The following is a 27242-nucleotide window of genomic DNA, read 5'->3' as shown; positions in this document are numbered from 1 at the left end:
AATCACTGACATACTTGCTTTGAGGTTATTATATTCCTTTACAAGAATACAGTGTCAGAAAAACATAGGTAATAAAAATTATTATAGTAAATTAGCAGTTAATGACACGCACATTTGTCAGGACAATCCCAAGCACAAATACAAGCTGGGCAGAGAAGGGATTGAGAGCTGCCCTGAGGAGGAGGACTTGGGGGTACTGGTGGATGAAAAGCTGGACATGAGCCCGGCAACGTGTGCTCACAGCCCAGAAGGCCAACCACATCCTGGGCTGCATCCAAAGCAGTGTGTTCAGCAGATCGAGGCAAGGGATTCTGTCCCTCTACTGCACTCTGGTGAGACATCACCCGGAGTGCTGCATCCAGCTCTGGAGCCCTCAGCACAGGAGAGACATGGACCTGTTGGAGAGGGTCCAGAGGAGGCCACCAAAATGATCAGAGGGATGGAACCCCTCTCCTATGGGGACAGGCCAAAAGAGTTGGAGAGTTGGGGTTGTTTAGCCTGGAGAAGAGAAAGCTCTGTGGAGACCTTATTGCAGCCTTCCAGTAACTGAAGGGGGCCTATATGAAAGCTGGAAAGGGACTTTTTACAATGGTGTGTAGTGATAGGGCAAGGGCTAACAGCTTTAAACTGAAAGAGGGTAGAGTTAGACTGGATAGAAGGAAGAAATTCTTCACTATGAAGGTGGTGAGGCACTGGAACAGGTTGCACAGAGAAGCTGTGGATGCCCCATCCCTGGAAGTGTTCAAGGCCAGCTTGGATGGGGCTTTGAGTAACCTGGTCTAGTGGAAGGTGTCCCGGCCCATGGCAGGGGGGTTGGAACTAGATAATCTTTAAGGTCCTTTCCAACCCAGACCATTCTATGATTCTATCAGAAATCAGATCACCAAATTATCTTCCTTATGCATGTATTTTTATGGCAATACTGCCATCCTCTTCTGTGGCATTTCAGTGCAGCACACAAAGATCTGACTAGCAAGTAGAGACATGCTTTGCCATCAAAAAATTCAAAGGGCAACAGTCTTGAGCAGTTTAACCTGCCATTCATTGTCTTCCACAGTAATCTCAAATTGACACAACCACAGGATCCTGAGGAAAACCTGATGAACTGTTTAACAAAGTATTCTGGAAAGGAAATTGAGAACAGAGCATAGTATTCATCACCTTTCCTTATTTTGCATTTAGTGTTTGAAAGTATAATAAAATAAAGAGCTTAATTTCTGCTACTGAATAACAATTTTTCAGAGGCTGGGAAGCCACAAAAAAAATCCTCAAAGCTTTGATACTGTAAACTGACAGGACAAATATGATTAATTGATTTCATTAATAACTATAACTACAGGACAGTGAGGAAGTGAAGAAAAAAACCTGTTCCTACATAAGAACGTAGAATTTATAACATGTCTGTCTGCTTTAGGATGTGTGTAAGGGAAAAAAATATTTCATCCCACCTTCACGTCTACAACAGAAGATAAATGGGAGTAACAACATGACAACTGAACAAGCAGCTTGGGTTGTGTTTTTTTTTTCCATTCCACGTTTCCACTCTTTTCTTCCCTGACTTGCAACTACTTATAGCAGTGAGTATCATGCTATTTCTGAATACGGACGGACTATGGGAAGAATAAATACATTGTGCAGTAGGGACTTGGTTGTGACTTCAGCTTTATCCAGGAACAAACTTCCATATTTCAAGACTACATCACGCTAGTGATTTTCTTTTTCTCCTTTGAGTACTTTTACATCGCAAATATAAAAGTGTCAGATTTCCTCACTTGGAGCAGCAAGAAAAAAGTCAATGAAATGGCAGGATATAATGATAACAGAAACAAGAAGGTATTTCCTTGATTCTTTTTGGGAGTATTTATTAATATGGATCTTCTAATCTAGAGGAGAAGGCTGAGGGACAGGAAGTTCTATAAAGGCAGTGCCACCTCCTTTGGGCAGTGCTCACAAACACAGGATTTTTAACTAGTCTTTTCAGTCTAGCAAATAGCTTTGAAATCCTTTGGCAACATTTGTGTTACCCACTCATTAGCTGCTTCACAAAACTGTTGGTTGAATCAGTCAGGTATCTGTCTTACAAATTTAAGTTCCAACCCTGCTGGAGAACCTACCATAAAGAATAATTTTTGATCCTACAAGATAGAGTCTGATTTTCCAAATTATATTTCTCTTTAAATGAAGAAAAACATTAAGAAAACTATGTTAAGCAGATAATATTGCACATCCAATTTAAATTCTGTATTTCCTTACTTGAGTACTTCTGTTTACAGTGTTAATGTTCTCCTCCAACACCATTATGAATGTGATCTTTATTACTGGATTAACTGAAGCTACATGTCTCAGTGGAGCTGTGCCCTACACTGCTTTGAACGTTGTTAGAAGACCAAAGGAAGCAGTGAGAGTAGAGGCCTGCTCAGAGCTGCAGGTCTGATACAATCTAGCACATTCTTATTCACAATGCACCCCATTTAATTCATAACCTTTAAGATGCTATTTTGTTGACTTATAAATGTTAGTTACTAATCCTGTAAATGGGAAATTAAATGGTGCCTGGTTGATTCCATCTACTGAAATGTTAACAGGAGGCATGACAATTTGCCAAAGTAACAGACTGCATAATTAATATTCCCATCAATACTTATAAAAACTGCGTGCATTGATGAAACTGTGCCTAGATCCCAAGGTCTGGAAGTGTTCTGCATTTATTAAAAAAAAAAAGTCAAAGCACTCCATATTAAATATTACATGACTGTGCCAGTAGAATTTGTTCTTACCAATGAACGATTTTGTTTCTGCTGGAAAGTCTCTGGTAAATCCTCCCAGTTATCCAGCTGTATGTCCAATGGAATGAAATTATGATTCAGTGGTTCACCATCCTAGACAAGCAAACAGTTTTGTTTACAGATGCAATGTAGCACAGCCTAAAGAAAAAAATTACCTGTTTCAAGAGAATTATCTTCCCTTCCTCTACAAGGAAGTACAAGGAAGTGGAGTACAAGTTGTACTCCACTTAATTTTTAGGGAACAAGTTGTCCCAGTGGGTACATATGACCCAGGAACTTATTGATGGTTCACAAACATTTGAGAGAAGGAATCAAAGCAGAATTCCGCAGAGCCTCATGGTTCAGCAGAAAGATTTTGTGCAGTATTTGGCATAACGAAACTCTGATCCAAGCCAAAGAAACCTAGAACAATACAGAGTTGCTCAAATACCATCCAAAAATGCATCTTTGTCTCAGAGTAAAATGTGTGAAGCTAGGAAGCAGTGCACATTTTAAGTATATTAAAGTTTTCAGATACAAGAGTATCTGTACTTTTTTCCAGTATCTTTGACTTTGTCCCAGCTGTATCAGCTAGCCTAATAAAAAATGTTTTATCTCAAAGATTTGCATGCATTGCAGTTGCACCTGAATACACCGACTCCTTCAGTAGCTTTGAAGAAATCTTCTCAGTGAACTTTTCTATCCCTTAAAAGAAGGAACTGGAAAAATCCTGATTCACCCTTGAAAAGTGACCTAGAAAATTACCAACTGCTAGTTTCTGTACTCCCATTATGACTGCAGATTAATGATAATGTGTTTTATTCAGGAAGTTACTGACTTACAGCATCAATGTCTAGCTTTCTGATAATTACTTTGTCAAGATTCACTGTAATTTTTATTTTAATTTTCAATGTTCTTCTATTAAAAATATTTTGTGATAAGACACTGTAATAAAATAAAGGAATCTTAAACAACTATCACTTGCATTTCTAACAGATGATCTCACCATACATCTAATGTATTAGCCTCATTCTGTAAGCTAAGAGAAGTGTTAGAAGTTATATATCTAGGGAATTATTAATTCCACTGATAAAAACAACTAGAGTGATAAACTAACTAATTTTTATACATATCAGCTAATACAAAAATACTGGTCTTTTTATATAAAATAAAAAAAATGAAAGTACACATACATATTTCATAGGATAACATTTTACTTTGTAATTTTAAAATTATAATAAACATGCATATTTCAGGTTTACCTTTGTATAAAGGTGAATTCTGTCTGTATTTCTGCTTGCACAAAACATGAGCCCATCATATATGGGAAATGTGTCTGATTTATCTACATCTCCTATAAAGAGAAACAAAGTTGATATTAGAAAGCTTTTTTCTTCATTCATTTCACTCAGCCTACTCAGATGTTAAATATAGTGTTATACATGTTTTTAAGAAGTTATTTGTGAAATTCCCCAATTTGGTGTATATGCAAACACATTTTTGTATGAACATTGTAAATTTTTCCTTTTTTTTTTACTTTTCTTCAAATGTTCAGCAATCATGGAACAAAACCCAGGAGGATATATACCACATGAGGATTCTGTATCTAATTCCAGAAAAATAAAATAAGATACACAGCTCAAGCAGCAAGCTGTTAAGGTATTTGTGTATTTTATTTTTCTGTTTCTCCTGAATTACCTATCAGCTGTTTCGCCTATGGCTGTCTTGAACACAAGTACATGCCATCATAAGTTTCAATAAAACTATACAGGTTCACAGTTACTAGGTTGACATAGTTCTTTCTTATGTCAGACAAAAACTCTGTACTAGTTCAGGAGTTGTATGGAAAGACGTGGGTTATCCATCATCAAAATTCAATAAACATTTCTGGGCTAAACCAAGAGAGTCTTGTGCTGGTGTATGTATTTCTGTCTATCTTACAAATGTGTAGGTTTTTATTTAAAAGTTATTTTTCATGCCAGAGGCATTTAATAGAGTTTCACAACAGGATATAATTTTTCTTTCATAGGAGTCCCACTTTACCCTCTCCACACTTTTTTTCACTTTCTTCATTTTCAATTTCAACAGTGTCCTGTTTGCCGATTTCAACAGGCTGTTGGGTCACTGTTTCCCCAAAATCTTCTCTTCTGGCTTCAGCATTGCACACTGCTCTCTCTTCATGTCTTCTGGATTCCTCTGACACATCTGCCTCGGTCTGGCTAGTGGAAGCTCCACAGTTTCTCTCAACTATAGATGAAGAAACAAGAAAAGCGATTATTTATGCTACCTGTGCAAACAGGAACCTAATCAATACACACCTGGAAACAGGACTATGTAAATGAAATACAAAGAAATTGCATTTTATTCTCTAATACTATTACGGTGCAACCACTTAGGAAACTAGAGCTACCTTTAATACTAGGAGAATGAAAACATGGAAGAAAGTCTTCCATTTCTGCAATTGCATGCACCCAGTTTAATATCAAAATATACATAATAAATAATGCAGTTAGCAATTCTATATTATATACAGTTATTGGAAACCATAGTTTTCCAGGCATTGACCTATACCTGTGAAATTCAGAAGCTGACCCTACTTAAACAAGCACAGAGACTTAGATAAAATAAAAAAAAAAAAGATAGAAAAAGAACCTTACTCCTTCCTTTGCAATTGAAATGGCAAATATGGGGATAGATTTATAAAAATGTTTTATTAAGTTTCCAGATAGATTAAATAAATTATTAATAAACGACATCTACTCTGACCTGTTGGAGCAAGAAATGCCATATTTTCCAGGTAACGTCTCTCATGACAAATATACAATATCCAAGTTAATAACACATCTACACCACATCATTTAGTTTTGACAAGTAGAGAAAAAGGTTGGCATTTAATTGGATTCAGAATAACCATAAACCTCAAGGAAAAGGAGAGCTACATTTGCTGCAAAGAAAATGGAGCATATATTCTCTCTCACCGAATTTATATGCTGTTAAGTTTTATTGAATTTATATCCTGTTAAGTTTTATCTGAATTTTCCATTTGTTTCAAATTAGAATCATGTAAAATATGCCTGGGAAAAGCAAAATTAAGAAGGATCACTTAACTGGTATCTGTTCATGTAAAGAGACCATTCTTCGTATTTTGCCTGGATTTGTATATATTTGTATATTTGAAAATACTGTATTTTCCGAAACTGATCACAACTGAAATGAAAAAAATGCACATTTTTCTCTGCAGCACAGGTCACTTACCATTACTGCTTTGAGGGCAATTGCACATTTCACAGTAAGGGAGCAGTTCATTATTACTGTAAGTGCAAATACGACAGTGCCAAAATTTATTTAAAGACGTACTTTTGCTTGAAGTGTTTAAGCCACAAGGAAGGACCTCATTGTTTTTTTCTGAAAACAAAGAGGGCTTTTTTCCAGTCAAAGTTTTTTTCTTTTTCTGACAGGAGCTGACTGGGGTAGATCCACTTATGCTTCTTGCTCTTTTAGCTTCACGTTCACAGGTACTTTCATGACAAATTGTATCCACATCACTTGTTCTTGTGGAATCCAGGTTGTCATAGCTCTTCTCTGCATCCTCTTCTTTTGTGACTTCAGAAGATTCTGAATCATTGTGTAATGACTCATTACCAGAAAATATTTTACGTTTCTTCTCAGTGGAGGATTTTGGGGAAAAGAAAGAACGTATGTCATGCTGTCTTTCCTTTTCAAACTAGGAAAGAGGAAAGAAATATGTAAACCCCACTTATCATTACTGTTAAAATAACAACTTTTCTCCATTAATATTGTTCTAATACAAGAAGCTATTTTTACTTTGGAGGTGGAAACAAAAGATATCTTCCTTTAAGAACAAACAGCTAGCAGAAAAAGCAATTCAACATTCCCCTTCTGATTTGTAAAAAGTATTTTCAATACTCTCATGAAAATTCTGAAATAGCACTATCAGAAAACAAATACACAGGACTGGTATGCTATGTGCATTTTTTTGATGATGCTTATTACAAAGAAAGGCTTTTAAACATCGTTTTAAAAATAACAGCCAATTAAATTCAGTACAGTTAATAAAGATGTCATTTAAACAGAAATTACTTGGTCTTATCTGACTCTCAGGATGGGTCAGTCACCTAAACATACGGACCCATCAGAAGCCTGTAGATGATATTTATACCTATCAGAGCACTTTCCCCGACTTCACTGAACTTTTAAAATGGAATTTACATTACTTTTTCCTACTTATTTAGCATTTCTGCATTAGTAAAGTCTGCAGTGCACAGAAAGCTTAAGTGAACAATGGTTGTAATTCTTTTTAAATGAAAGAAAAAAAGAGCAACATAAGTTTTGAGTCTTACATGTGTAAATAGAAGTTCAGTTTTGGGATCTTCTAGACTTTCATTTGGGGTCCAGGTCTCAGCAAAACTCAAAAAATCCCATTTCTCCTTATCACCTTCTTCAGCCTGCATTTTCTCTTTCTTGCCATTCAAGGTGCTGCCTGTAACTTTGGCCTGCAGAAAGAACACTTGCATAAAGTTTCCAAGGAATTCACATGGTGGAACAAATTTATTTACCTATATTCCCTCAAACTGCTTCCCTTGCAAATGTTATTCAGTGTTTGCAAAGTAAGAAACCCTGTAGTAAGTCAAAATAACTTCAGTGATTAAAACTATTCTGCTTCCAGCAGCCATTTGTGCAATAACACCAATAAGTAGTGTTTTTAACACACTACAACTTGTGAAAAGGTGTATGCAAAATGTCAGGTTTTATCGAAGTTAAAAGAGAATATATACGTTTTGTACATCTCTTACAGTCTTAACACGTTTCACTTGGCATGTGGAGACAAATAAAGGCAGAATTAGTTGAAAGAAGCAGTTTAGTGACAGAATTTGCAAGGTAAATTGAATTATTGAGACCCATCTGTGCCATGTTTAAAAAGACTCTTTATGTACTGGACTGGGATTTTTTCAGAGGTTCCTACACAAACTAGAGTACAGAATTTCATTCCCCAACTGAATGTCAAATACAGTTTGCAGTACTTAGATTCTTTAAGCTGTGATTGCTTTTCAGGAGAGGAATATATTGGCAAAAAAATAGTTACCACTTTCTCAATATAGTAACTGTATGGACACAAACAACTGAAGACCACAGGAGTAGCCAAATGCAGGAACAACCGCCATAAGTTGGCATTTGCATCAGAATAAATCCTGTGTAACCACAATCTCAAATGATTCTGACAACTAGCATTTAAAAGGCAGTTCTTTATGTTGACACTTCTGGAAGTGTCAGAAAACAAGAACTGACAGAACACTAACACACCTCAGTTATCAGAACAAGACATTAATGAATGGTATCAATGGCTACAAAAAGGTCACAAAAGCAAAACAGCCACATTATTTGTCTTAGTCCTGTGAAGCCTCAAAGATCTTCCAAGCAAGGAAAGAAAGCAGAATGGAACTATGCTTCTTAACAAGGATTGGGTAATACTTGAGGAAAATGGCAACAGAAGACAAGATTACTGTAATCTTGGGTCTACTGAGGAAGAGTTATTTGAGAATGCTTCTGCCTCTCAGAAATGAAGTTTAAGGCACAACATTCATCCAATTAAAAAAAAAAACAAAAACAAAACCAAAAGACCCCCAAACACAATAAACTCTAGCTGTTATGAGTGAGCAGAAAACCTTAAAATTGTAAATTGAACAATCAGAGCAATAAAAAGCTAGAAGAAAGATAAACCAACAATGTCCTGTAGATGTGAACCATCTCATTCATCTCAGCAAAGAGTTACCTTATTTATCTTTGGATCTTAAACAGATTGCAAAAAGCTAGAAAAGATTAATTCGGAACATGGACATTTTGATGATTTGTAATTCTAGGTGTATCAATTTGTCATATAGTAGGATACTGCTCTAGATAAGCAAGACTGTTACTTGGCACATGCCCTGAAGTACTATCTCAAGCACAGCAAGTTCTTGATTATTCAGTTCTATTCCACACATACCTTGCGATTTAGCATTGCCCACATAAGAGTATCCATTGTTCCTTTTGCAATAAGGAAATGAATATTCACAGAACTGCACTGCCCAATTCGGTGTGCTCTGTCTTCTGCTTGCTTAATGTGGCCTGGATCCCAATATAATTCAGCAAACACAACGTGAGTAGCAGCCGTGAAAGTTAAACCCTAAACAAAAGAAGTAGATGCATTTTAGAAAAAAAGATTCCACACACGAACAACTGAATATCTGAAGTAAAACAAAGCTAAATGTTGTACAGAAGTTTTTTATAGGGGAATGAGAGGGATCACCGGGACAGCAGATGGGCCTATTTACGCTGATTTCTTCCTTGGGCCTCAGGTAGATATTAATAAGGTTCAGAAAATACTTCAATATTGTGCAAAGACTGCATACTGCTTTTCATTATGGAAATAACATTTATTTCTTATTAATCTGGCACTTTCAGAGAAATTAAGTTTTTACTAATTATTAAACAATGAGATGCTGCTGCTCATCTTGATTTTACTCAAGTAATTCCAGTAGAGGCTTAAAACAATTAACAAGATTAGTGCAAAAATGAATACGTGAGTCTATCAAAAGACGTATTGTGTGAACTGCCTTCAGTAAATCACTGCAGTCACCAATGACTTTAGTATCTATATTCTTCCAAGTTTCTTGTTTCACATATTGTCTTTTTTGTCCTACCTGACCAGCTGCCTGAATACTCAAAATAGCAACCCGGGTATCAGGATCCTTCTGAAACTGATTAACAAGATGTATTCTTTCTGCAGAAGGAACACTTCCATCTATTCGTATGTAGCGAACCTATAACATATCATAATAGAGACAAAAATGAAATTATTCATGTCCATTTTTTGACCTAATGACCCTCTGTCACCCAATTAAAAATACAAAAACATCTGTTCTACTCCTGTCATAGAGATACATCAGTACTATTTGGCCTTTGATTTACAATTAAGCCTCTTTATCTAGAGAATTGCAGATTTAGTATTCCCTGTTTACAAAAGGAGAAGACAGAACAAGACAGGAACTTAAAATGGAATACTGCATAGAAGAATCTGTAATTTCCTTGACATGATTTACTAAAATTCCAGGCATCTGAAAAATAATAAAAATATTAAATAGCAAAGTTAGCCACCATTCCCTAGCAACAGGTGAGCATCCACGATCAAAATAATATGAAAGTTGTTTGCAAATATTTTTACTGCTTTGAATTAAACGTTCAGTTGAGATCATAGAATCATAGAATTGTTTGGGTTGGAATGGACCTTTAAAGGTCATGTAGTCCAACCCGCCTGCAATGAGCAGAGGCATATTCAACTAGATCAGGTTGCTCAGAGATGATAGTGTTCTATAAAAAAACCAGAAAGGACACAGAAGCACATCGATGGAAAAACTTGGGAAACAACTGCCTATAACATTGATTGAATAATTATGTATCATACTAAATACGAGTGTTTACATTATCCTCAAATACAAAACATTTCTTCAAAACCACACAATCCCTTTAATCAGTGGCACTGATGTCTATATACTTAAAATCCCTAAATTCCTGTACACACAGGTAAGTTCTACTGAATTCAAACACATGTCATAACTATACGTAAAGTTTGCAGTTAAATTTGTGTGCATGTTTGTTAAATCATTACCTTATTTTCTATAACCGCCTCTGTACAGGCTTGAAGCATGCTTAAGTGGTGAGCAAAAACTAGAAACTTCAGCTTGTCATTTGCAAGCATCATTTTGATATAGTCCTTTACTGCTCCTGCCTGGAATAATAGAGTGCGTTTTCATTAATTAGACATACAAATTGTTAAAAAAGACAGTTTTTATTTTAATGTCTTTCAATTTCTTGTAATATGAAAAGATCAATGACCATAATTTTTGTTATCCATTTAAGACTTTATCAAACATTTTAAAGTATAAAATAATTCAAATTATTTTTGTTTTTAAAAATACCACAACTTTATGTCTTTGTGAAACCTATTTCATTCCTTTAGAGGAAAAACCCACTTTATACTCAAAAGATCACATAATTACACGGCACTTCTTCCAGATTAAGATGTAGGCAAAGGCCCTTTCAGTTACAACATTATTAGTCAATGTTTTAAGCCATATTTAAAAAAACAAAGCAAAACTGATTTCTGCTCAAACATATTTCAAACAGACCAGGTATTGTGTAATCAGAACTTCTGTATCTGCACCCAGCAAGCCATATATCAAAACTGAAAGAATAATTTTGATACTTTCATGATACCATAATCATAAAATATTGCTCTATTCAAACATTCATGGAATTCTTGTGTCAAATATAATTTTCAATATCTTTTATAAAAATTATTAAAGTAATGATGACAGTTAATAACAAAGTTTATCAGTGATCAATGATTAATGCAATACCCATGGCATTGTCCTCAGATTTCTTTTTTCCTCTCTTTTTTTATGTTTCAACTTCCTCTTTGAAAATGGATTAACAGAGGGTAGCAGAGAGACTAGAGAAGTAGGGAAGAAATAGTAACAGAACTACAGTGATATTTTTAAGATAAGGAGAGAAAAATTTGAGGGAGTTGGTCAGATTCTCAAGTCTTATCGCTCCAGCAGCCTACAGAACTCCCCCACCCCACCCCACCATCCTTTTCTGAAAATAGGTTAACATAATGAAACCTGTTAACAGGGTGAGAAGTAGGCATGTAAAGGATTTAGGTTTATTAACTTGTTTTCCCTCACATCTTAAGCTACAGTACTAGAGGAGGAAAATAGAGAACAGGGGGGGTCCCATTTGATAAAACAGAAAGAGACCAGCCTGAGGGGATTGTTCTTCCACATTTATCCATGGGGAGAACCAGTACTGACAGAAAGGAGTCTGCGTAAGGGCTGCATCAGCACAGTCCCGAGTCAGCTGCAGCAACTACCAAAACACAGATATGTCCCTGAAGTATCCACCTTCAGTATACCCCTATGTCAGTGAGACGCACTTAGTACTGTTGTGAGACTACATCTGGACAGTCTCAGCCAGCCTAGTGGATATCTAATTAGTAACAGTTTTAACACTTACTTAGCTCAGGTAATTGTAATGGGTTTCAGCCTACTCCATAAACATACAGGGAAAAAGACTGTTTCTCCACATTGCAATTATAAAACAAAGCAATGAACCTCATCTACTATTCAGGCCAATACAACTAATTTTATTAAGTTAAAAACACAGTGGGTATTTTAAATACATTAAGAAGAGATTTCCACGCTTACCTTGGCAATGGCTGTTTCTTTATACATGCGTGTGATTAGATTCATGACTTGAGAAAAGTGGCTTTCAGTGGCATCTGAATTCAGATTTCTCATTAATTTTTCCCACTCTGCAAAAGTGGTATTCAAATTCTAATTGTAAGAAGAGATCAGTGGTTAGATATATGGTACAAAGCATGTTCTACTTCAATGTATATTTCAAGCATGAAATGTTTAGGAAGTGAGTACTTGTAAGAAGTCTATCAAATTTGTCTAAAAGTAACTGTAGAATTCAAAATCTAAAGGAAAGGAAGACAGAAAGGAAGAAGATCGTATTAAAATTAGAGCAAATTTTATCATTATCCGATGCAAAAATTTGCCATATTCATGTTCTTCATGTTATATTTTAAAAAGAATAACAGAGATACTGTATGTTCACACATTCTTCATAACTACATGTAATACACATGCATACACATGCATATACAGGTATTTCCATTTACTAACAAATGTGTTTTTAGCAAAAGTGGAAAATTTACCTTAGCTGCGGCTTGTGGGAGGTCAAATGGAATACGTTGCCTAACTTTGGGAGGCAACTGAGTTAGAACATCATTCTTCAGTCTTCTGATCATTATTTCGCTTAAAAGATGATGTAGTTCTTCTAAATTTGAAGCTCCTCTGCAGTCCCATTGAGTTCTTTTACCAAAAAACCTGGGGTTGGGGGGTAGGGGGAAAATCAACACCTGAGGATGAAAACTAGGTCTTTCAAATTTACTAGAAGCTTTCACTACATAATTAATTTTAAAACACACTGTTAGATATGAAGGTGTGCTAGATAGCAACACACAGTGTTTCTGTTTACACCAGAGATGATTGCTTTCTGTCCAATTCCTCCAACACTAAATCAAAGCCATTTTAACTTCCCAGCAGATACCGCTACCCACAGGCATTACTACCCTTCACATGCATACAGTCCTCTATCTCATCCCAGCTACACTTCCCTTTCTACAGGAAGTATCATTCAGGTATCATTTTATAACTCTTGTTTCAATGGACTAACGAGAAGACTATACCACCATGAGAATGCTCTTTATTATATTATAGGTGGGAACAACTGACAGGGATACTATCATGAAAGCTGCAAATATTACCATTAATATTCCTTTGTTTCCCCCCCCCCCCCGAGAATTCCCTTCTACTAGGATTTAAAGCTAAAGGTACCAGCTTTAAATGTAATACTATACAAGGTTATAGTAAAGGAAGTAGGTTTGAGGAGGTAGGTTTAAGGTTAAAAAGGTAACCACTGAAAAAAGAAAGATTTTGTTAACTTAGTCATCCTTGTTCTTTCTTTGCTTTGCTGTTTTTAAGAAAGTATTGCAGCAGGAGCAGCAGCTTTTCTCTGTCAACATTGCCAAGAGATAGCAAAATAACGAGCATGACAGATTTTGCTGCCTTTGGAAAAAAGCCCAGGTAGCATTTTCCAAGTCCAGGAGAGTATGTTGCAAGCATGTAATTTTACTAGTAAATTACTGGTTTTTTATATATAATTTAGAGAATTTTAAGCCTTACTGAGCTTATCAACAGTGTTTTAGTTGGCTGCCTACAACCATTTGGGAAAGGGGCTGAGGGACTCACTTCTACACTGGCATAACACACTCAGAATGCTACGTAGATGGAAGACAGCAACATCTTTTTCTCATATCTCTTCTTTGGTCTATTTATATGGCTGTCCTTAGAAAGGTTTCCTCCCTCCAGCTTGAGCATTGGGGATATAAAAGAAATGGTAGGTAAAACCTCACAGAAATACTTTGGACCTCATCTTAAAAACAGGTTATCTATGAACACCTAAGTAAAAGAAAAAAAAACCTCACAACATTTTCACAGGAAGTGCTGCATAAAATAATCCTATCAAGTTTATTACCACAGGATGTTTTGTTTCAGTCAAGTCATGAAGACAAAGTTATTTATTGAAAGCTTGCCAAACCCTGAACTTGATTTTTATTACATCTATGGTATTCCAAAAATAAGATAATCATCTATGATTGAGTAGCTAACCATGCTGTACCCACGCACACTTGTGGTGTGAAAATTACAGATGCATTCAGTCAAAACACCATGGAAAAAAATAGTATTTCTCTGTCTGAAAATTAGACAGCACTCTTCCATGTTATTTGAAGTTAAATGCTGATAAAATGCATATGATGGAGAAAAACAAGTTATCTGAAAATGTAACCATGTAATTATTACTGTAAAAATGAAATCTAAATGCTAGCCAATTTAGCTGACAAAAATCTATTGTTTTGAATATATGCAAAACTGTAGATCAGAAATTTTTTAGCTAAGAAAATTTTTTAAAGGTTCGTCCCTTCTCATAACTTCTTTCATTCCAGATTGTAGCATAGATTTAGATGGGTAAAACTAAGCATTTTAAATCAGAGCTTCTTCTGCCTTCTCTTTTTAGCACATAGCTAGAGACACAGACTATTAAACTAAAGCTGAGGTAAGCAAGTCAGAGGGAAATTAATCTTCCTGAAGTTAATAACTTAAAGCACATGAAACATGAAAATTCATGAAAGATGTAAGGGACAAAAAATGGGTTAAAATTCATTTAGGCACATGTGTGGAAAAAAGTGTAATGAGCAATGTTACCTGGCAAATTGGAGGCAAGATGGTGGACAAGAACATACAATGCCTATATTTGATTCCTCAAACAGAATTACAAACACAATACTGTGCTTTTGGGAGTTTTATACCTTTGCTTTTACTCAGTCAATCTGTAAAATACAAGTATTGGACTTTTTTTCCACCCAAGTATGGTGGGATAGCAAAAAGACTGGACATCATAATAAAGAGGTATGTAAATTATTGCATGGTATGAGCACAAGACAGAGTCAGAAACTCCTACGCTTCAGCTGTAGCTGAAACTCCAGCTCTAGAGGTAAAACCCATACACTTCATACTGATGACAGTAAATTTGTAAATCATTCTACTTAACAGAACGCTGGCACTTAAACTTTATTTCAAACTTTAATAGCTTCCAATTTTGTCCTCAAGTAAAGTCTCCTGTCAATTTAATCCTTTTCCCAATCCTCTTTGATGGAGGAGATGGTACCTGACCCTGAGTTTCCAAGCAAGATGGTATGATACAGCAATAGAGGTACTACTAACTGATTCTCTCACTTCACATGAAAAAAACATCAAAGATACCCATAGGAAAATTAATGAGCAAGTACAGTACCTGACATGAGCATTGCAATATTTTTTGGCATATTCACTCCAAGTTCCAAATCTTCTTGGAAACAGTGCCTCAATCTGCATGAAAAGCTGTATAAGAATAAAATGACAGTGAAAAATGGCCTGCAAATGTAAGACTATTCAGAAACAATTATTACATTATTATTGCGTTAAGTTTACATTCAACAGTTGCACAAAAAAATATATAGCTTGGCACACATGCAAAAGACATGCCATAGGAGTATGCATGTGGCTTGAGACAGGACACCTGTAGGAAGAACAGAGCACCCTGAACACCATAACACAGTGCTGACTACTTGGGAAAGATCTATACTGAACGAGAAAACATGGACAACAAGATGTTAGTCCTAAAAATACGACATTTGTCATTTGCCAGGTCATATGGAAGGTTCTCTCCTAAATGCCTTTCCCTGCTATTCTCTTAAGTCTACTGTACATCACTTCTGCTATTTAAGCTTTCATACTACCTAATCACATGCTAGTGACCTCTCCCAAAAAGAAAACTACTACAGCCTAATTTTGTCCTTCACAGGATTCTTTCAAGACAGAAATCAGAGAACTGAAAAGCAGTAGCAAGGAAAACAACAACAACGACAACAAACTCAAAACCAATTTATTTGTCCAAGTGAAAGGGTGCTATTTTGACATCGATATAGGCCAAACAAGAAACTGCCTGTAATTGTTTGCTATAAATGTACATAAATATAAATGAATAACGCTTTCCATTTTCTATACATATTCCATTTACAGACTTCATAGAAAGGTTCTGTGTATCATAGAATCACAGAACTTACACCACACTGATTAGAGACATAATTTTTTTTACACTCTGCCTTGTAAACCCTGGCAAAACTTTGGCATCACTATAAAAATGTCTCAAATTGTCTTCCATTTGGTCATGAGTTTTGTGCCCATTACTGTGATCAAGGACAGCTTGTATGGAATTTCGTTTGAAGACCCTGAGCAATGTTGCTTATTAGTCTCTGTATCAATGCACTGTATAGAAGTACAACACAGTATTTGGTACACATGTAGGAAGTTTCATAATTATCTGCATCTAGAGATATAAATATTTGTTTTAAAGTTTTAAGCAAATGCTTATAATATACCAAGCCCTTTTTCATACAGTGGATAGCCTTCTCAAGTTAAAACCTCTCTGAAAAAATTAAATTATTAAAGCCTTTTGGCATAAATGCTATCTACACAGCAAGAAACTCTAAAGTGTGACATGTTATTTATGTTAACCCTTATAAGCTCCCTGGATACAAATCAGCTTCTATATTCCATTTATTTCTGCATTTGATAAATAAAAGCAGTTTTCTCTGGTTCAGTATAAAACCCACGTGGTTTTGGTTTCCTCTCTGCTCCTTCCCAATTCCATAAGTTGAACTTCCTTCAAAGGAAAATTTGTCTTTCTGGACTGCAACAAGCATATCTAGGATATATTTTTTTCCATTTATGCAATACAAGTGAACATTAGGAATATCTAAAAAGACAAGTGATAAACAAAGTACTTCCTATATCAGATGAGGAAGCAGAAATTTTAACACAAATTCTTGTCTACCAAAGACTCTCCTACCCAATAGAAAAAAATAGTTCTCTATTTAGGCTCTCTATTTTCTATTTCTCCCAACAGTCAGCCTGTTATGTGTGAGATTTATTTCTTATAAGAAACACTTTCTCAAGTCACCTGTGTAATTGTATATATTTAAGAAAACTACAAAATTGTTCATTTATTACTGATACCATGCTTAAAACAAAACAAAACACAGTGTGTCAAATACCTCTTCAGGTCTTCCTAGAGCAGGAGTTCCAGTAAGAAGAATAGCTCTAAGAGCCTTCTGCACAATTGGCAATAAAATCTTGCTGCGTGTAGCATTTCTGGATTTCATATAGTGTGATTCATCAATCACAACTACCTTAAAGTTCTGCCTGTACAAAGTGTCTACTAAAGTCTGTGCATCAGAAGTTAACAGGCCATACCCCAGAATCGTTACTTTGCTGGTTGATATTCTCCTAAAAGAGAAAATCCAGAAGTTTTCTTAGTAAACTTTCATTGTAGGAAAATTAATACAGCAAAGGAATTATACCAAACTAATTTTTTTAAAGAAGGTATGTATGACACCTTTTGGATTGATTAATTAGTGGGCTGTCAGGCTAATAACAACAACTTTTGGTGTTTAAAACATTCTAGCATCTCGCACTTATAAATCACACACATTTCATAACTATTTTCCAAGACATTCATTGCATTTAAAAGGAAGTTCATTTTGCTGGTTGTATTGCTTCAACTTGTGCTCCTTTCCAGCAGTACTGCATGGGACAAATCCACTTTCTGGATAAAACGTTACACACGCAAGTCAGATCATTGTGAGCATACTTTGTAAGCAGAACCCAAACACCCAAGTAATAACATCTCTATGCAAGCTACCTATCGCTTTGTGTACAGACAGTCACCTTACCAGAAGCTTGAGATGACTAACCAGACTGTCTCTGAGTATTTGGGTACTGTGAAAGTACAGTCTGGGTTGAACCTCAACACCTGAAAGAACAACATTCTTGTCAGAGCTGTCTACCCAGCTTTTTTGCATGAACAGCATATGAAGAAAACAAAAAACTGGAAGCAGGGAATCAACAAGGCATAAGATGAAAAATTAGTATTCAGTTGGAAAGGAACTTCTTACAATAAATTTAAAGACATACATAAGCCCAAGGCACAAACTGATTTTGAAATCACTAGAGAGCACTGTGGCCCTTCAGAAGCCTTTGAGCAGCACAGGAACTCTTAAAGTTGTTACACAAACAAGTCACCAGAATGAGAGTCATAGCTGGTCTACCCATCTGTCAGACGCTACAGCTCTTCTGGCATGATTTTTATTTGTTCCCTGGTAGCAACATCAGAAAAAACACTAAATTGAAGTTTCCTTCAGTATATAAGAGGGATAAAATATGTGCATATTCATGTTTCTGGATATAGAAGGAGAGGCAATGGTTAGAGCACCGGCACTGTGGTCAATGCACTACAGACTCTGACTGTTACTGTATAGTTAAATGTAGCAACCAGGAAAACAAGAATTTCCCTTACCCCTTTGTGAAGGGTGGATTAAAAAAAAATTACAAATGAAATTATTTATTCTTAGTGGAAGCAATTTATTCAAGAAACATGCAACTGCAAATTTACTTAGAAATTATACTTAGGCATCAATTTCGGTTTTTATATCTTAGCCTGTTTAAATTAAGAACATTAAGCAGTAAATTTCACTGATGAAGTTTTGAAGAACAGCAAAGTATTGAACTGAGAGAAAATAAAGCTGAACATATGGAAGCAGAATTTAACGAAATGCTAAACTAAGTTTGGCAGCTGTATTTTTGCATTTGCATTTTCTTGCAAATGCATAAAACACTTTTTAATGTTAAAATATTAATTAGTTCGACAGCTACCTCACTTCTAGCTAGGACACCTCCTCGGAAAACAAGCAGAAAACCAAGTTTTCCTCTTCCCTTATTGTTGAATAAAAGCCAGTGATAATGGTTAAGGTCTACTCTTTTTAAAATTATTGAGACAAAATGAATAGAATTCTGTTTGTCATTTACTTTTGCCATCACTTCCATCAATCCGCATTTCTCCCTTCGGCATTCAACACTATAAGCATTAAGTTTGTGCATTTTAGCTCAAGACCTTAAAAACCCAAAAGGCTCATCAGATCTTTATTTTAGTTCCCATATTCCTATGATAAACTTAAGTTTTGACTATCGGTAGCAACTACCCCTTGGTCAAGCTTTTAAAATGCTTTTTCAGTTGGATTTATCTGGTTACAAGGAAGGTTCCAAGCTACTGTCTCATCTGCACATCTCAGTGGTCAAGTCACTTTCTGATACTCCTCAGACAACATGAAGATCAGTCTTTCTTATCCTGGAGTTTCAGAACATCATCTAATCATTACCACAAAATCGACCAAGTCATTTACGGTAAAGCAGACTAAAAAATACCCTTGTAATTCAGTGTAAGAGGAGAGTTATTCTAATAACACACAAGACTTGTAGTCTCTCTTTGATTAATTCATGCTATTAAGTCTAAAGATAGAAACCCTAGGTTATTAGGACCTTTTCAGTTTTTTAGAGAATACTTATTATATAACTTACAAATTTTCTCAGTGCACTAAATAGAATTTTAACAGTAATTACTTCCTTATTTCGTAATGCATAGCAGAAGTTTTAAAAAAGTGTGTTCAAAATGTTTTACAGAAGCTAATGAGTACAAGCTAATTCATCAGAGCTGAGAAATAACTGCGTATGTTCAATTTAAGACACACTGAAGTAATGTAATTTTCTGAAGAGAGATGAGTGACTACCATAATATAATATGACAAAACTGGGAGGAGTGGCTGATACAGAGAGTCATGCTGCCATCCAGATGGACTTTGACAGGCTGGAGAAATGGACTTACAGGAACCTCATGAAGTTCAACAAGAAGCGCACAGCCCCACACCTGGGAAGGAACAACTCCATGCACCCATATATGCTGTGGGCCACCCAGCTGGAAAGCAGCTCACCACAAAAGGACTTTGGGGTCCTCGTGGACACCAAGTTGAACATGAGCCAGGACTATGCCTGTGCAAAGGTATCCTCAGTTACGTTAGATAAAGTATTGCCAGCAGGTTGAGGGAGGTGATCCTTCCGCTGTACTCTGCACTGGTGAGGCCACATCTAGCATGCCACGTCCAGTGCTGGGCTCCTCAGTACATGAGACACATGGATGTTCTGGGAAGAGTACATCGAAGGGCCATGAAGATGATTAAGGGACTGGCACGTGTCTCCTATGAGAAAAGGCTGACTGGGACTGTTTAGCCTGACAAGAAGGCTCAGGGGGAAAACTTATTAGTGTATATAAATAACTGAAGGTACGAGTGCAAAGAGGACGGAGCCAGGCTCCTTTGTGGTGTCCAGTGACAGGACAAGAGGCAATGGGCACAAATTGAAACATGGGAGGTTCCCTCTAAATATGAAGAAACACCTTTTTACTGCAAGGGTGACTGAGCACTGGAACAGGTTGCTCAAACAGGTTGTGGGGTCTCCTTCCTTGGCGATAGTCAAAAGCCATCTGGACGCAGTCCTGTGCAACTGGCTCTAAGTGGCCGTGCTTGAGCAGGGGGGTTGAACAAGCCTTTCTACAGCAGAATAATGACCTTTACTCACCCAGTATCAGTTTTGTTCTGAATGATGCTAATATCATCTGGAGAGAGTTCTGGAATCCACTTCTCCATCTCGTCAACCCAAGGGTATCTCAGAGATGAAGGCACTACAATTAAGAGAGGCCATTCGTTCTTATAGTAATAGGAAATGGCAATTGCTTGGATTGTTTTACCTAGGCCCATCTGGGAAAAGAAAAGAAAAAAATTAAAAATAGAAGTCTATGCCTTAGAAAGCATATTCCATTCAGGAAAAGCCAAAAATAGTTTGCAAAGATAGAATCAGATAAAAGGAAACAAATCCAAAGTGCTAGTTACGTAATATCTATTTCACTGTCAGTTTGTTACCACAGATCATCTTTTATGAAAGAAGATGCCTCTCTTTAAATGGATTAATACATATGTTATAACTGGTTAGCTCATTAAAGCTAAAAAAAGCATTTCCATTCATTTCTGAAGATTTTCTATTCAGGGCCCTAGTAGGGTAGACTATAAAGATCGAACTCTTTAACTTGTTAAACTACCAAAAACATTTTTAAAAGACTATTCAAAAGAAAGAAAAATATGGGATGTCATCTTAGCATAAAAATGACAACTTTTTCCTAAGTTGCATAGGCAACTGAAGAACAAAGGAAGATCTGTATGAAGAATTCTGCTTTTGACCCAAGTAGGTCAGTGAAAAGAAACCACTGCTGCCATTCATCATAGCTAACAGTTTCTCTTTATTCTGTAACACAGAAGAAGTCTGCCTAGTGGAGAATTCAGATTTAGAGATAAGGTGAAGGGTAAAGAAACAATACATAGGTATATATTTAACAAGAAAGTACTTGTTTCATATTGTCAAGGTAGGAATGCTTCCATCCAATAAGTTATGAATATAAATAGCGACAGATGAATATAAGATTGAGAATTTAGCACTTTGTTAAAAAAATAAAACACGACAATATTTTAATCAAAGAATGCAGCCATTTCCTCTACTTCTTCACATGGCAAGAGATAATTCCAGATTCCTGCTAAGAACTAAAGCCTAGACTGGCCTTAAAATACTTCTGTTCAGGTTTTCCACAGGGTCCAGTGGGTATTTGAGTTGATTTGCTACTATCTAACTGCTCATGGTACAGACATAAAAGAACTTACTTATATCCTCAGTATTGAGTTTAAATGGACTGATGGAATGATATCACCAGATTTCCCAGGTTTAGAAGAAGACATAATGAATATTTCTACTGTTAGTGGGAAGAAAAACAATCAGAGAACTACTGCGATACTAAGTTTTCGTTACAAACTGCCAAGTTTTCATTAAAATTTTCCTGCAAGCCTGCTTGTGCCACCAATAGTACTTGAGCCAGCTGAAAACAAATCCAAGAAAGTAAAAAAAGAATACGCTCATTTTTAGTTTGTTGCCACAGTTGTCTCCTGAACTCAGACTGCCCAGTCACTAGTGCACCAGTGATGATCCAGGCAACCGAGTTGAAACAAGCAGGGAATAAAGGCCAGCTCTCTTGGCAGTAGTGCACCCATAATTGAATCTAGATCCCATATAGCTGATCACTAGTCTAGATCATAAGAATGTGAGAGACAAGAAAAAACGTAGAATATATTATGGTCTTGGTTTTTGATTTGAACACACCTTTCTCAGTAACAGAAATGAATGACATGGAAAACTTGAAATTTTAGGGGAAAAATGTTGTCTGTTCCCACTCCAAGGAAGAATTGCAATATATTTTTAGAATACCTTTCAAAAAGATACTATTATTATTGTACTTCAATCTTTACATAATTACATAATCCAGGTATAAGTACAATAATTATATGATCTCTAGTTTTCATATATAACTTCTTTCTGTATACAAGTTCACAATACTGATGCTTTCTTTTACCAACATTTTCTTCTTATGTTACAGATATGTCAGTAAGCACAAAATAAACATCACTGCACAATACTTCCACTAGTGCCAGACCTATTGTGATTGTGAAACATACATTATTTACTTTGGAACAAATATATCTTGCAGTTCTTTTTATTGCTAACATAATTATACAGTTTATTTTCTCACTCAAGTAAGGAAATAAGAAACTTTGTTCTAATAAACAAATAGCTACTGCTGATATTTTGATTTTTCCCAAGCTTCCCTTTTCTCCTCCTCTGAATGCTTTTGTATTCTCCAAATTTTCCAGAAATGTCACATTCTATGCCAGGATAGTTTATCTCCAGCTGTAATGAGATTTTTATACTATGAAGAGATGCCTTAATCCCAGTAATCAATCTATCTCTCTCGCTCTCTCTTCCCCCTGTAGTGCTTCAAGAAAACCCAAATTAGAATTGGGAGATTATATCAATCACTAAAAGTTACCTCTTTTTCAGTAAGGTTTTATACTGACAACACTGCAAGAACATTATATGCTATTACAAAAATGCTTTATCTGTGGGAAGAAATACTGGACTCAGATTTCCCTAACATGGAATAAAATATAAATTTTCAAATGTATGCAAGCAATGAATTTATTACTACTGCATCAGTGCATTTAAGGAAATTCATCTCTGGAAGGCATATCTGTTCAAAATCCACCTCTTTGGGCCAGGAATCTCTCTTAATCCATTACAAATAGCTAGCTATGCGATTATAAAGTACTTTAAAATAAAAGAATCAACTGAGTTAATTCTTAAGATTTAACAATACAGTAGATTTAACAATACAGTAGATTCAACGTACCTAAATACAATTAAAAGTAATATTATAAGTTTTCGCAATCTTATGTCAGGCTTCATTTTTTTCCCCCCCACTTAGATATTTTCAGAATTCTGCCCAATATCACAAGAATTAGGCTTTTTTCATTACCAACCTTACTGCCCACATCTCTCAAACAAAGTCACATCTGCATTAACTACATTAAAACATGAAAAATGGTCTTAAAGGAACAGGAACATCACTTACCTCATCAGCAATCATACACCTAAATGACAAACAAGAAGAGAGGGCAGAAATTAATAGTAGATATAATAGATAACCAATACCTATAAACTGTTTACTATAAATTTAGATTACAGAATTAATCAATGAAAGGAAAAGAGGTATACTTCATTCCTACAGGTATCAACTACAAAAAGTAAATTTGGTATGAATTTGAAAATAAGTATGACAATTATTCTAAAAATGTATATTCAATTTGTTGCACTACTGAAGAACTTGCATTGTAAAACTGAAGTGCTGCTTTGGTCTAGTACTATATTAATTTTAATCTTAAGAGACATTTTCAAGGCAAGAACTGCATCTTCAACTTTATTGTCTTTTGGAAACAACAATGTTTTGGCTGCTTAATGATTAAGGATTATTTATGTGTCAGACTGATTTTAAAAGTTGCTTTCCAGAGCAGTCACATTTTTTTTCAAATAGAAACAGACACTCCCTCTCCCCCACCAATTGTACTAGCTAAAGTATTAGAAAATGAACTTTTTTTGTTTTCCCATTTTGCAGTCACTTAGTTAATGCTAACCCATGTAAAGACAAGGACAACTCCAAGTCCCCAGTCAAACCTAGTAAATTCTGTTCAGCATATTTACATTTTCTAAACATTAAATGCCATCTTTGATATGAATTTCTTATAGGTATCTTAAGTTACTTAGTTTATTTCAGTTATGTAGTACATACATTCTTAACTCAAGTAGGGCTTAGGGAACTTAAGTGTTTCTAGCCCATGCAAGCTTCTTCATCAAATCTTTGAGATTGCATGAAGGACAATGGAAATTATTTGTTGGACATTTAGTTAAGCCATTAAATGGATGATGATGCATCTTTCCAAATGTGTACCCTCAGCTATTTCACAAACTTTTACCTCCACTACTTTATAAACTTTCCTACACTGGAATAAACCCACAAAAACAAAGAAAACACCAAACTGACAAGTCTACGCAATTCAAAAGCATTATCTGAAGAATTACAAGAGCTTGTTCTACCTCTAGTAATTGGTAGATAAAATACATACAGTAAATTTATACACACTAACAAATTCAGAGGAACACACAAGTCCAAGCATAAACTGAAGATAAGAAAGAGAAGTAGAGACAACCTACTCCCTTTAAGTCTTACAGCAAGATGATGACTTAAAAGTTCCCTTTTCTCCTATAGCAACCCTAGACTCTTCTGACCAGCATCTATGCTGGGAATTCCAAGGCAAGAACTGAAACAGGCAAAAAGTGTGAATTTCCGCAACTTCGTAAGAATTGTCAGAGTTTGATAGGAATACCTGCTTGGGCTGCAGTGAAATAACCAGCAATTCGATGAATTCCCCAGCTACTAAGTAATCTGGGAAGTTTTTCAAGCACTGTATGATTTCCTAAATTGTCATAAAAAGCAAACTGAAGAATAACTCCCACCAGTTGGTACCACAGTGCCACATAAAGAGCACGGGCTTAGTCAAACCATTGATTGAGAAATATAGCAGTAAATGTTGTTGGTTGAACTAAGTAACAGCAGTAGACTGACAGATCTATGCAGTCCATCACTTTGCTTGAGGATTTACATGTTTACTGACAGAAAAGTGTGCCAAGTCTCAGAAATGATGAAATATTTCAAGCTCTGGAAGGGAATAAACTTCATAGGCCACTTTGCTTGTTTTCCCGCTGACTCAAGTATCCTCCTGCCTTGTGCTTTTCAATTATTAACCCCCATAGCTTTCAGTCATGGACACAAACTAACCTCGATGAATTGCTCTGGATGAATTCTTCTTGCAGAATTGTGTTTCCAGCCACTGCATCTTCTAAAGGAACGTAAACCTCTCCTACTCCTATGCCACATAACTAGATATGCACCCACTGCACCATGTAACTCAAACGCAATGTTCCTTCCATGGAAAAATTGAAGAGATCTTCCAGGTCTCTATGTATATAATAAAATTTAACACACCAAAATATGTGTTCTGTATTTTGATACCGAAAGTCTTTTAAAGTAATACCGAACTGCTTTTTTAGTGTTAGGTACACTGAAGTTAAGTGTAGCTACACAAAATCACAACAGAACTTTTCTGCACAAAACCCAGCCACTTTACACTAATGATTAATGCTTATAGCAGCACCATCAACTTAGAGATGTCACTATGTCTAATAATATGCATCTTGCCATGGAGCCAAAAAGGACATTTCTGTGGTGAAAATAGACATCTCAGCAGAAAATGTACACTGGCACTTTTCAGACATGATGTGCGAGATAAATGTTTGATATTCTGAGAAATATGAGAAACTGCTTTTTGCTCACTCAATCTGCCAGTGTAAATTTCAATATCTACCAATTTCATCAGTTTCTTTCAAGTAACATAAAAAAGAATTCAAAATATATCTTAAATAACTTAATTTTTAGGAAGTAACAAACTATCTACTTGCAATAGCTTTGTAACCACACTCCCCATCCAAAGTTGTTAGGGATGGAGTGATGAAAACAAAGGAAGAAAACATAACAATACAACCCCCTCCGAATCTGCAGATATACAAGAGGCAGGAAGAGAATTATTTTTAGTGGCAACTCATAATTGTGGGGCCTTAATGTCTGCGATTTGCAGCTGGGCAAAGACATTTATTTGCAGACAACTAATACACAATTCTAATTTATAAATACTGTCAGTTTTTGCTCACTTCAAAGACTGATTTTTCTTTTATTTAATACTCATTGTTAATTGCTTGAACTGAAGTTTACAAAACAAGACTTTTTTTTTTGCAGATTTTTTTCAGAGCCCAACTGCTTTCAGTACATTAATCATGTTTTTCAAAACAGTTCAAAGCCTGAAATCAATTGGAATGCAAAACAACCTAGTATTACAGTTTTTCAAATGCCGTACACAAATGCCTAAAGTTAGTAAGACTATAGCAGTTACATACAGAACAGAGGCATCTCAAGAATGAACCAAAAACCTTCTTCAATAATACACTATATTTAAAATAAGGATATCAGAGCAAATGTACAAATATAAACAGACAGTGGGATCGAGTGCACCCTCAGCAAGTTTGCAGATGACACCAAGCTGAGTGGTGCGGTTGAGACGCCTGACGGACAGGATGCCATCCAGAGGGACCTGCACAAGCTCAAGGAATGGGCCTGTGTGAACCCCATGAGGTTCAACAGGGCCAAGTGCAGGGTCCTGCAGCTGGGTTAGCTCAACCCCCGGTATCAGGACAGGCTGGGGGATGAAGGGATGGAGAACAGCCCTGACGAGAAGGACTTGGGTGAAAAGCTGAACATGAGCCAGCAACGTGCACTCACAGCCCAGAAGGCCAACCACATCCTGGGCTGCATCCAAAGCAGTGTGTTCAGCAGATGGAGGCAAGGGATTCTGCCCCTCTACTGCACTCTGGTGAGACATCACCCGGAGTGCTGCGTCCAGCTCTGGAGCCCTCAGCACAGGAAAGGTATGGACCTATTGGTGCAGGTCCAGAGAAGGCCACCAAAATGATCAGAGGGATGGAACACATCTCCTTTAAGGACAGGCTGAGAGAGTTGGGGTTGTTCAGCCTGGAGAAGAGAAGGCTCTGGAGACCTTACTGCAGTCTTCCAGTACTGAAAGGGGGCTTATAAGAAAGATGGGGACAGACTTTTTAGCAGGGCCTGTTGCAATAGGACAAGGGGTAATTGTTTTAAACTGAAAGAGGGCAGATTTAGACTAGATGAAATGATGAAATTTTTCACAATGAGGGTGGTGAAAGATTGGCACAGGTTGCCCAGAGAGGTGGTAGATGCCCCATCCCTGGAAACATTCAAGGTCAGGCTGGATGGGGCTCTGACCAACCTGGTCTAGTTGAAGATGTC

At 36.2% G+C, this 27242-nt stretch overlaps 1 protein-coding gene across 1 annotated transcript in view; it reads right to left on the bottom strand.

The window, feature by feature from the left end:
• The window catches only part of ZRANB3 (zinc finger RANBP2-type containing 3), a gene marked incomplete at its 3' end in the record, with an annotated part of 48207 nt that overhangs the window by 5617 nt on the left and 15348 nt on the right, over positions 1-27242 (bottom strand). Inside the window, exons 2-15 of the mRNA XM_082001447.1 lie at positions 23385-23403; positions 20456-20634; positions 17044-17275; positions 15243-15328; positions 12544-12715; positions 12029-12157; positions 10432-10551; positions 9467-9586; positions 8770-8949; positions 7127-7279; positions 6021-6489; positions 4809-5012; positions 4028-4119; positions 2778-2879 (exon numbers count right to left, since the gene is read on the bottom strand). Coding sequence (XP_081857573.1) covers positions 2778-2879; positions 4028-4119; positions 4809-5012; positions 6021-6489; positions 7127-7279; positions 8770-8949; positions 9467-9586; positions 10432-10551; positions 12029-12157; positions 12544-12715; positions 15243-15328; positions 17044-17275; positions 20456-20634; positions 23385-23403 — 2257 coding nt within the window. The remainder of the gene's footprint in view (positions 1-2777; positions 2880-4027; positions 4120-4808; positions 5013-6020; positions 6490-7126; positions 7280-8769; positions 8950-9466; positions 9587-10431; positions 10552-12028; positions 12158-12543; positions 12716-15242; positions 15329-17043; positions 17276-20455; positions 20635-23384; positions 23404-27242) is intronic.

The sequence above is a fragment of the Phaethon aethereus genome, assembly GCF_964289735.1.
Source record: "Phaethon aethereus genome assembly, chromosome: 6".
NCBI classification, from domain to species: Eukaryota; Metazoa; Chordata; class Aves; order Phaethontiformes; family Phaethontidae; genus Phaethon; species Phaethon aethereus.
This window is presented reverse-complemented; position numbering and strand designations above follow the sequence as displayed.